The sequence below is a fragment of the Panulirus ornatus genome, chromosome 21, assembly GCF_036320965.1.
Source record: "Panulirus ornatus isolate Po-2019 chromosome 21, ASM3632096v1, whole genome shotgun sequence".
Lineage (NCBI taxonomy): Eukaryota > Metazoa > Arthropoda > Malacostraca > Decapoda > Palinuridae > Panulirus > Panulirus ornatus.
The window spans coordinates 23850108-23862534 of NC_092244.1; the positions used below are offsets into that span (position 1 = coordinate 23850108).

At 39.9% G+C, this 12427-nt stretch overlaps 1 protein-coding gene across 1 annotated transcript in view; it reads left to right on the plus strand.

Moving 5' to 3' along the window:
• LOC139756458 (sorting and assembly machinery component 50 homolog A) overlaps window positions 1-12427 on the plus strand; it is a 293888-nt gene that overhangs the window by 203622 nt on the left and 77839 nt on the right. The window contains exons 7-8 of the mRNA XM_071675915.1: window positions 10954-11136; window positions 11281-11412. Of these exons, the coding sequence (XP_071532016.1) occupies window positions 10954-11136; window positions 11281-11412 (315 nt within the window). The remainder of the gene's footprint in view (window positions 1-10953; window positions 11137-11280; window positions 11413-12427) is intronic.

A 12427-nucleotide genomic window follows, 5' to 3' on the forward strand; every position in this document is an offset into this window, starting at 1 on the left:
TCTCTGGCCATCTCTCCTATTTACATACGTATACTTATGTATATTTCTCTTTTTAAACCAGGTATTCCCAATCACCAGTCCTTTTTTAACACATAAATCTACAAGCTCTTCCCCATTTCCATTTACATCACTGAACACCCCATGTGCATCAACTTCCACACTACTCACCTTTGCATTCAAATCACCCATCACTATAACCCAGTCTCATGCATCAAAACTACTAACACACTCACTCAGTTGCTCCCAAAACATACATATGTTGATTATTTATTTTTTATTTATTTTGCTTTGTCGCTGTCTCCCGCGTTAGCGAGGTAGCGCAAGGAAACAGACGAAAGAATGGCCCAACCCGCCCACATACACATGTATATACATACATGTCCATACACGCACAATATACATACCTATACATCTCAATGTACACATATATATATACACACACAGACATATACATATATACACATGTACATAATTCATAGGCTGCCTTTATTTGTTCCCATTGCCACCTCACCACACAAGGAATAACAACTCCCTCATGTGTGTGAGGTAGTGTTAGGAAAGACACCAAAGGCCCCATTCGTTCACACTCAGTCTCTAGCTGTCATGTAATAATGCACCGAAACCACTGCTCCCTTTCCACATCCAGGCCCCACACACTTTGCATGGTTTACCCCAGACGCTTCACATGCCCTGGTTCAATCCAATGACAGCACGTCGACCCCAGTATCCCACATCGTTCCAATTCACTCTTATTTCTTGCACGCCTTTCACCCTCCTGTATGTTCAGGCCCCGATCACTCAAAATCTTTTTCACTCCATCTTTCCACCTCCAATTTGGTCTCCCACTTCTCCTCGTTCCCTCCACCTCTGACACATATATCCTCTTGGTCAATCTTTCCCCACTCATTCTCTCCATATGACCAAACCATTTCAAAACACCCTCTTCTGCTCTTTCAACCACACTCTTTTTATTTCCACACATCTCTCTCACCCTTACATTACTTACTCGATCAAACCACCTCACACCACATATTGTTCTCAAACATCTCATTTCCAGCACATCCACCCTCCTGCGCACAACTCTATCCATAGCCCATGCCTCGCAACCATACAACATTGTTGGAACCACTATTCCTTCAACCATACCCATTTTTGCTTTCCGAGATAATGTTCTCGACTTCCAAACATTCTTCAAGGCTCCCAGAATTTTCGCCCCCTCCCCCACTCTATGATTCACTTCCTCTTCCATGGTTCCATCCGCTGCCAGATCCACTCCCAGATATCTAAAACACTTCACTTCCTCCAGCTTTTCTCCATTCAAACTTACCTCCCAACTGACTTGACCCTCAACCCTACTGTACCTAATAACCTTGCTCTTATTCACATTTACTCTTAACTTTCTTCTTTCACACACTTTACCAAACTCAGTCACCAGCTTTTGCAGTTTCTTACATGAATCAGCCACCAGCGCTGTATCATGAGCGAACAACAACTGACTCACTTCCCAAGCTCTCTCATCCACAACAGACTGCATACTTGCCCCTCTTTCCAAAACTCTTGCATTCACCTCCCTAACAACCCCATCCATAAACAAATTAAACAACCATGGAGACATCACACACCCCTGCCGCAAACCTACATTCACTGAGAACCAATCACTTTCCTCTCTTCCTACACGTATACATGCCTTACATCCTCGGTAAAAACTTTTCACTGCTTCTAACAACTTGCCTCCCACACCATATATTCTTAATACCTTCCACAGAGCATCTCTATCCACTCTATCATATGCCTTCTCCAGATCCATAAATGCTACATACAAATCCATTTGCTTTTCTAAGTATTTCTCGCATACATTCTTCAAAGCAAACACCTGATCCACACATCCTCTACCACTTCTGAAACCACACTGCTCTTCCCCAATCTGATGCTCTGTACATGCCTTCACCCTCTCAATCAATACCCTCCAATATAATTTACCAGGAATACTCAACAAACTTATACCTCTGTAATTTGAGCACTCACTCTTATCCCCTTTGCCTTTGTACAATGGCACTATGCACGCATTCCGCCAATCCTCAGGCACCTCACCATGAATCATGCATACATTAAATAACCTTACCAACCAGTCAACAATACAGTCACCCCCTTTTTTAATAAATTCCACTGCAATGCCATCCACTCCTGCTGCTTTGCCGGCTTTCATCTTCCATAAAGCTTTTACTACCTCTTCTCTATTTACCAAATCATTTTCCCTAACCCTCTCACTTTGCACACCACCTCGACCAAGACACCCCACATCTGCCACTCTATCATCAAACACATTCAACAAACCTTCAAAATAATCACTCCATCTCCTTCTCACATCACCACTACTTGTTATCACCTCCCCATTAGCCCCCTTCACTGAAGTTCCCATTTGCTCCCTTGTCTTACGCACTTTATTTACCTCCTTCCATATATGTTATGAGTGGATGGGCCATTCTGTGTCTGTTTCCTGGCAGTACCTCACTGATGAGGGAAGCAGCGATTAGTATGATAAATGAATATAAATGTATTTACTACCCAAGTTACTTCCATTTTTTTGTGTATCTTAAGCATCTTGGTAGAGTGCGAGCCCACCTGGCTGCATGATTCACCCAGGTGACACGGCACATGCCGTGCTACCCACACGTTGATGTCCATAGAATCGGTTCTTTACTACCTACAGTGTAAAACGTCATTTGCCACCTTTTTATTGTATTAGATAAAGCTGTGATGTCAGTGCATTACACACTACAGTTAATGAATGGGTGTGAGTGGATGTGGCCTTTATTTGTCTGTTCCTAATGCTACCTTGCTAATGCTGAAAATGACTGTTAAGTATGAAAAAATAAAGGACCTGTGCCATGCAGACAGTTTTTTCAACAAAGTTCTTAGTAGTAGATCTTTGCGTAACTCATGCCCTCGAAATAAATTGAATATTAAGAAAAGATAATTTTAAGAAAAGATAATGGAAAAATAGGGGGTAGAATGCTTCTAATCACAGAATGATGGTTTTTGCATCAAAATGTTCATCTTGTACTCAGAGAATGATTTGATACACCGTATTTCTTTATGTTTTTCTTTACACGTTTCTCTTCAGTAGGTTCTTACCTAATTCATGAATTGATAATTATCAACATATTTAGAAAAGTCTAGTAAGAAACCTTGCTTATCTCTCTGAGTCCCAATCATCCTTTTGTTCAAAACATTCATCTTGCACTACAAATGATGAAGTGATTTGTGTTTTGATATAATATTTTAACAGTTCTCCTTAGTAGGTTCTCAACTTATGTATGCACTAAGAAATTGTGTGGCATATTTTACAGCATATTAGACATACCACTGTATTAGAACTGCACCTGATTTAGTAGGAAATATCTAGGAAAGAATATTGTTTCTCAAGCACACCACTTATGCCATACAACTAAAATCACATATGAACTGTTTCTGTATGGGTTCTTCTTCCCAGAGGACTCGTTGTCATTAAAGCTGATAATTTTTTTGATTCAATAGGGTTTCTTGAAGTTATAGTAGCAAAAACTCACAATTCATCAATGAACTGGGACAGACAAGACAGAATATAATTTCCATTCTTTTGAACAATCCCTGTGGCTGAGACTTCATCATCAAAGCATCTGACCCTACTTATAGGCTGATATTTTTTTCTCCTCCTCCAAGGAATAAATTCCACTAGCTGGATATTTTTTTTCTTATTAGAATGGATTTCAAGGCTTCATAATGCTGAAATCTATCAGACTAGTAGATAAGTAGAAGGAATTTCTGGGCACTGAAATTAAAATCAATGAAGGGTACTGTTTCAACACTTTGCCATGGCTTTAGCTACTGTATTGAAACATCACTTTACCTTAGATCAGTATTTTCTGAAGGATTTTCTTTTTTTGCAAATTAATAAAAAAAAAAAACAATTTTCCTTTTGATATCTACATACCTCACTTGTTTACTAGACATGTTACCCTTCCTATAGTGGGATAAAAATCTTAAATCATGTTTCCCTTCATATAGTGGGATAAAAATCTTAAATAATTTTCCTCTACCACCATTATGATTACTTCACTATTACAAAAAAATGAGAATATTTTTTTGGCAAATTTATAGTATGAACTTGGATAACTTTTTTATTTTTTGACCAATGGTATTCTGTCCTTAGGAGTTGAAATATTAGTAAATAAAGGAGGTATATCAAGGACATTTTGGTGATTTGTTCTATAATGACTAGAAAGCAAAAGATTTAAAATTCATCTCCGACAAATATTCCCAAACTGAATTCAGAGACTGTATCCCAATAGAAACATATCTTGTATTTACTCAGTGTCTACCACCATTTGCAGATCATTTGTGGTTGGTTGAAAGTCAAAGTATGATAAGTTTATCCATTTCAGTTTGGCATTTCTTTTTGTAGATATATTTCATCATGGTAGTTGGTAGTTGGCAGGGAGCCACTGACAAAGGAGGTATATTACCAATATACCTGCCAGGTTATCAGAAGAGTTAGTGACAGCTGCATGATAAGCCAGTACTTTATTGGTTGTCAAGTTGCACTCGTCTGATCCTGGTTGCTGTCTTTTCTTTCTGCCTCACCTACACTTGGAATGTTGGCACACATGATACAGGACAACACTTGATTAACACAATTCATTCTTTGTAACCCTAGATTTCCTTGTGATGAGCACTATGCACTAACCCTGCCTTTTGGCAAAATGGTATGAGCAAAAGATAGAAGTGATAGGAAGGATTATTAGGCAGGAGCAATAGGTAGAAATAGTTGACAGGAGAATTAGGTGAGAGCATTAGGTAGAAGTAGTAGGTTGGAACATTAGGCAGCAGCATTACGTAGACACTTTAGGTAGAAGTAGTTGATAAGATCATTTGGTAGGAGCCTCTAGAAACACTGTGCTAGAGGTGCTCTCTGCCAGTGGTCTGTCGAGGCTCTAAAGGCTAAGAAGTGGCACTGGAGTTCACTAGTTATGGAGACTTTTACTGTGTCCACCACCTTGAGGGAGTTCCTTACACCTTTGATAAAAACTTCCCAGTGCTTCTTGCAGCTTTCTTCCCACACCATATATTCATAAGACCTTCCACAAGGCATCTCTATCAACCCTGTCAGATCTATAAATGCCTCATAGAAATTCATCTGTTTCTCATAAGTATTTCTCATACACATTCTTCAGTGCAAACACATGATCCGCACATCCTCTAACAGTTACAAACCACATTGCTCCTCCTCATTATGGTGCCCTGAACATGCCTTCACTCTCTCAATCACTTGCCTCCCATACAACTTTACCAGGCATACTCAATAAACTTATACCCTTTTCCTTTAATACACTGGCACTATACATGCATTCAGCCAAAGCTCAGACATCTCACCATTATCTGTACATGCATTAAAAGTCCTAACTAAGCAATCAGTATAACAGTCACCTGCTGCTTAAATTGATTCTATGGCAGTCTCATCCACTCCAGCCACCTTGCCTTATTTCATCCCTCCTTAAGGCTTTAACCACCTTGTCTCTCCATCAAACCACTCTCCATCACTCTCTTACTTTGCATGCCACCTCTACATCTGCCACCTTATCATGGAACACGTTTAACGGTCTTTAGAAATGCTAATTTCATTTCATCACTTCGTTACAACCTGTTAACACTTCACCCTTTGCCCCATTCATCAATGTTCCTTTTTTTTTCCACGTTATTAACCCTCTTCCAAAACACCATCTTTTTCTCCCTAAAGTTCACTGATGCTCGCTCACTCCAACTCTCATTTGCCCTCTTTTTCAACCCCTTCTCCTTCCTCTTGACCTCCTGCCTCTTTCTCTTATACATCCCCAGTCATTTGCCATTCTTACTTGTAAGTACTGTCCAAATGCCTCTCTCTCTTGTCTTTCTTTAGCAACTTAGATTTCTTATTCCACCACTCATTACCTTTTCTAATCTACCCAATTCTCACCTTTTGCATGCCATGTGCATCTCTCACACATGCCAGCACTACATCCCTAAGGACCTCCCAATTCTCACACACTACCTTGCTTCATTTACTCTCACCTTTTGCCATTCCACCCTCAGTATCTGGAATTTCTTCACAGTCTCTTTTCCAGTCTCACTACCTTTCACTGCTCTTCTCTGATATTGTTTCCTCTTTTCCTAAATTCTCAACAAATCTTCGCAAATCTCTACAAGATAGTGGTCCCATAAGCTGCCCCTGTAAACAAATTTACATCCAAAAGTCTCTTGTACATGTCTGTCAATATGTAATCCAGTAGTATCCACTGACCATCTTTCATATTCACATACATTTATTTATGCTTATCTCTCTTTTTAAACCAGGTATTCCCAGTCTCTTTTGCCATGGCCATCCACTTAAAGGAGTTCCAGGTGTGAAGAGGCTTTAGAGATATAGTTAGATAGATAGAAATTTCCTGCTTCAAATCTTTTCCTCAAGACACAACTTTAAAAGCTGTTCACCATTTCCATTCATGATACTGATTATCCCATGCCACAACAATTATACCCTCAACCTTCACATTCAAATCACTGATCACTAATACCTGGTCTCTTACATTGAAACAGCTGACACACTTACTGAACTGCTCCCAAAATCTTGCCTCATGATATTTCTTCTCATTATGCATCTGGTTTGATATTATGGAATCTATTTATATTGCTTTTTTTTTTAGGACCACATTGTAAGGACCACAAGATATCACTTTCACTACAAGGTGGTATTAGTATAGTTGTAGGGGTGGATTGGTTGGTTATAAGGGCTAGTGGCTGAGGTAACCTCAACCTGGTATGAACCATTCACAGAGTTTGGGTACCTAGTAGTCCAGTAATCATTGTTTCTCAGTTGGATACTCTACAGAGTGATTGATGAAGAATTTAATGAGTGTGCATGGGAGATATACATATTATGAAGATAGATATATTCATTTTGTTTTGTTAAATTGAACTGTATGAAGAAAACATAAAACACTTCTCTATCATAGGTTTTAGAAAATTGCTTGGCACACACAAACATCTTTGGAACTGCTATGGAAAAGTCTGAAAAAGTCATTTGTGGTTGAAGAAGCCTTTGAAAGTATTTATATTTTATTTCTCTCCTATCCCTGGGGATAGGGGAAAAAGAATACTTCCCACGCACTCCTCACATGTTGTAGAAGGCAACTAAAGGGGACGGGAGCGGGGGGGCTGGAAACCCTCCCCTCCTTGTATTTTAACTTTCTAAAAGAGGAAACAGAAGAAGGAGTCACACGGGGAGTGCTCGTCCTCCTCGAAGGCTCAGATTGGGGTGTCTAAATGTGTGTGGATGTAACCAAGATGAGAAAAAAGGAGAGATAGGTAGTATGTTTGAGGAAAGGAACCTGGATGTTTTGGCTCTGAGTGAAACGAAGCTCAAGGGTAAAGGGGAAGAGTGGTTTGGGAATGTCTTGAAAGGACAAGAGCAAGGGAAGGAGTAGCACTACTCCTGAAACAGGAGTGGTGGGAGTATGTGATAGAGTGTAAGAAAGTAAACTCTAGATTAATATGGATAAAACTGAAAGTTGATGGAGAGAGATGGGTGATTTGGGTGCATATGCACCTGGGCATGAGAAGAAAGATGATGAGAGGCAAGTGTTTTGGGAGCAGCTGAGTGAGTGTGCTAGTAGTTTTGATGTATGAGACCAGGTTATAGTCATGGGGGATTTGATTGTGGCAGTTGAGGGAATAATTGGTGTACATGGGGTGTTCAGTGTTGTAAATGGAAATGGTGAAGAACTTGTAGATTTATGTGCTGAAAAAGGACTAGTGATTGGGAATACCTGGTTTAAAAAGAGAGATATACATAAGTATACGTATGTAAGTAGGAGAGATGGCGAAAGAGAGTTATTGGATTACGTGTTAATTGATAGGCGCGCGAAAGAGAGACTTTTGGATGTTAATATGCTGAGAGGTGCAACTGGAGGGATGTCTGATCATTATCTTGTGGAGGCGAAGGTGAAGATTTGTAGAGGTTTTCAGAAAAGAAGAGAAAATGTTGGGGTGAAAAGTGTGGTGAGAGTAAGTGAGCTTGGGAAGGAGACTTGTGTAAGGAGGTACCAGGAGAGACTGAGTACAGAATGGAAAAAAGTGAGAACAAAGGAGGTAAGGGGAGTGGGGGAGGAATGGGATGTATTTAGGGAAGCAGTGATGGCTTGCACAAAAGATGCTTGGGAGGTGGGCAGATTAGAAAGGGTAGTGAGTGGTGGGATGAAGAAGTAAGATTATTAGTAAAAGAGAAGAGAGAGGCATTTGGATGATTTTTGCAGGGAAATAATGCAAATGAGTGGGAGATGTATAAAAGAAAGAGGCAAGAGGTCAAGAGAAAGGTGCAAGAGGTGAAAAAGAGGGCAAATGTGAGTTGGGGTGAGAGAGTATCATTTCATTAAATTTTAGGGAGAATAAAAAGATGTTTTGGAAGGAGGTAAATAAAGTGCGTAATACGAGGGAACAAATGGGAACTTCAGTGATGATAACAAGTAGTGGTGATGTGAGGAGATGGAGTGAGTATTTTGAAGTTTGTTGAATGTGTTTGATGATAGAGTGGCAGATATAGGGTGTTTTTGTCGAGGTGGTGTGCAAAGTTACAGGGTTGGGGAAAATGATTTGGTAAACAGAGAAGAGGTAGTAAAAGCTTTGCGGAAGATGAAAGCTGGCAAGGCAGCAGGTTTGGATGGTATTGCAGTGGAATTTATTAAAAAAGGGTGACTGTATTGTTGACTGGTTGGTAAGGTTATTTAATGTATGTATGATTCATGGTGAGGTACCTGAGGATTGGCGGAATGCTTGCATAGTGCCATTGTACAAAGGCAAAGGGGATAAAAGTGAGTGCTCAAATTACAGAGGTATAAGTTTGTTGAGTATTCCTGGTAAATTATATTGGAGGGTATTGATTGAGAGGGTGAAGGCATGTACAGAGCATCAGATTGGGGAAGAGCAGTATGGTTTCAGAAGTGGTAGAGGATGTGTGGATGTGTGGATGTGGATGTGCTTTGAAGAATGTATGTGAGAAATACTCAGAAAAGCAAATGGGTTTGTATGTAGCATTTATGGATCTAGAGAAGGCATATGATAGAGTTGATAGAGATGCTCTGTGGAAGGTATTAAAAATATATGGTGTGTGAGGCAAGTATTAGAAGCAGTGAAAAGTTTTTATCGAAGATGTAAGGCATGTGTACGTGTAGGAAGAGAGGAAAGTGATTGGTTCTCAGTGAATGTAGGTTTGCATCAGGGGTATGTGATATCTCCATGGTTGTTTAATTTGTTTATGGATGGGGTTGTTAGGGAGGTGAATGCAAGAGTTTTGGAAAGAGGGGCAAGTATGCAGTCTGTTGTGGATGAGAGAGCTTGGGAGGTGAGTCAGTTGTTGTTCACTGATGATACAGCGCTGGTGGCTGATTCATGTGAAACTGCAGAAGCTGGTGGCTGAGTTTGGTAAATTGTGTGAAAGAAGAAAGGTGAGAGTAAATGTGAATAAGAGCAAGGTTAATATTAGGTACAGCATGGTTGAGGGTCAAGTCAATTGGGAGGTAAGTTTGAATGGAGAAAAACTGGAGGAAGTGAAGTGTTTTAGATATCTGGGAGTGGATTTGGCAGCAGATGGAACCATGGAGGTTGAAGTGAATCATAGGGTGGGGAGGGGGTGAAAGTTCTGGGAGCGTTGAAGAATGTGTGGAAGTTGAGAACATTTTCTCGGAAAGCAAAAATGGGTATGTTTGAAGGAATAGTGGTTCCAACAATGTTATGTGGTTGCGAGGCGTGGGCTATGGATAGAGTTGTGCGGAGGAGGGTGGATGTGCTGGAAATGAGATGTTTGAGGACAATATGTGGTGTGAGGTGGTTTGATCGAGTAAGTAATGTAAGGGTAAGAGAAATGTTTGGAAATAAAAATAAAGTGCGTGGTTGAGAGAGCAGAAGAGGGTGTTTTGAAATGGTATGGTCACATGGAGAGAATGAGTGAGGACAGACTGACCAAGAGGATATATGTGTCGGAGGTGGAGGGAACAAGGATAAGTGGGAGACCCAATTGGAGGTGGAAAGATGGAGTGAAAAAGATTCTGAGTGATTGGGGCCTTAATATGCAAAAGGGTGAAAGGCGTCCAAGGAATAGAGTGAATTGGAACAATGTGGTATACTGGGGTCAATGTGCTGTCAGTGGATTGAACCAGGGCATGTGAAGCATCTGGGGTGAACCATGGAAAGTTCTGTGGGGCCTGGATGTTGAAAGGGAGCTGTGGTTTCGGTGCATTATTACATGACAGCTACAGACAACTTGTGAATGAATGTGGCCTTTGTTGTCTTTTCCTAGCGCTACCTTGCACACATGAAGTGGGAGGGGGTTGTTATTGCATGTGTGGTGAGGTGGTGATGGGAATGAATAAAGGCAGACAGTATGAATTATGTACATGTGCATATATATATATGTCTGTGTTTGTATATATATGTATATATCTGTGTGTGTATATATATGTATACGTTGAGTTGTATAGGTGTGTATATTTGCGTGTGTGGACGTGTATGGATATACATGTGTATGTGGGTGGGTTGGGCCATTTTTTTGTCTGTTTCCTTGTGCTACCTCACTAACGCAGGAGACAGCGACAAAGCAAAATACTAATAATGATATATGTATATGTCTTTGTGTGTATATATATGTATATGTTGAGATGTATAGGTATGTAAATGTGCGTGTGTGGATGTGTATTTATATACATGTGTATGCGGGTGGGTTTCCTTGCACTACCTCGCTAATGCGAGAGACAGTGCCAAAGTATAATATAATAGAATATAATTAGACATATGAATCCTGTATATTGTTCATGTTTATTGATTTTTTTTAAGATCCAAGCACTGAGATAACTTTTAAGTTCTTCATAGGTAACTTTTCTCCAACAGGTTCAACAGAAACTGATTCTTGATGGTGCATGGCGCCACATCACGTGTTTGTCACGATCTACTGCATTTGCTATTCGTGAACAAGCTGGGCATTCACTCAAATCTTCCCTTCGACATGAACTTAGTGTTGACAGGAGAAATGATTTGGTATTCCCATCAGATGGTGTTGCATTTACCATTAAGGTATATTTTGTTTTGATTTTTTGCATTATGTGCTCTAGACTTATCAATACAAATAGATCAGTGACTTTTTATGATGATCATATGTTTGTGAGTTATGGGGTACTTGACAAATATATCAATAATTTGAATGTGAACTTGTTTCAGAATGAATTGGCTGGCTTAGGCGGAGATATTGGTTTCTTGAAGAATGAGTTGGATATGCAAGTAAATGTTCCCTTACCAAAGGAAATAGTAAGTATATTTGTTAAGCATGCTAAAAAACAAGGGTTTCCCTGTGTAAGTTGCTAAGTCTTATATTAGATCTGTTAAGGTAGTTTGTCTTTTATTAGACATAGAACTTAATGATGATAAATCTTCCATTGATTATCTTGTTTACCTTGAGGGTTAGAGTACCTACTTATGAGTCCCTGCAGTGAGAATTATGACAAGATTGGTGTAAAACATTTACCTCATAGAAAGAGGGAGAGAGTACCATCCTTCTAAGAGTACCCGTAGGGAGATTTTGCCATGAGGTAGGGCTAGTTCATAGCACTCTCCGTAAGAGTACCTGCTCAGACACCAATTAATGCAGTTTCTCACTCAAATCTGTCATTATCAAGCAACAGCAGACTTACCTATTAGGCCCCCCTTACCCCGATAGATTATGTACCTACTCCTGTCTCAAAGACCCTTGGATTTACTTCACCCTCACCACCTGTCCATAAAAGATTAAAAAACTGTGGTGACATCACACGCCACTGTTGCAGACCCACCTTCACTTGGAACCACCCTCCCTGCTCTGTACTTACTCATGTACCTACTTGATTGAAAACTCCTTAATGTTTGTAATGGCTGTACTCCCACATCACATATTCGTAACACCTTCCCCAAAGTAACCCTGTCATTTGTATCATTTTCTTCCTTTAAATTCGTAAATGTCTCATGTAGATCCTTCTGTTTCTCAAAGTATTTCTTGCCCACTTGCCATTCATGAAACCATCTGAATCTCTGTGCATGCCACCACACTTAAATACCACTATTTTATACAACTTGCCAGGTATGGTACGTTCAGTAAACTTATACCATTGTAGTTTGAATGCTCATTTTTGTTTTCCTTGCCTTTATACTGTGGCACTATATATGCATTCTTCTAGTCCTCAGGCATGTCACCATGATGATACTTAATTCAAAATCCTAACCAACCAATCAGCAGCGTAAACACTCCCTTTCTTGATAAATTTAACCGCTATACCTTCCACTCCAGCTGCTTTGCCACATTTCATCTTGTGCAAGGCTTTCACCAACTCTTCTC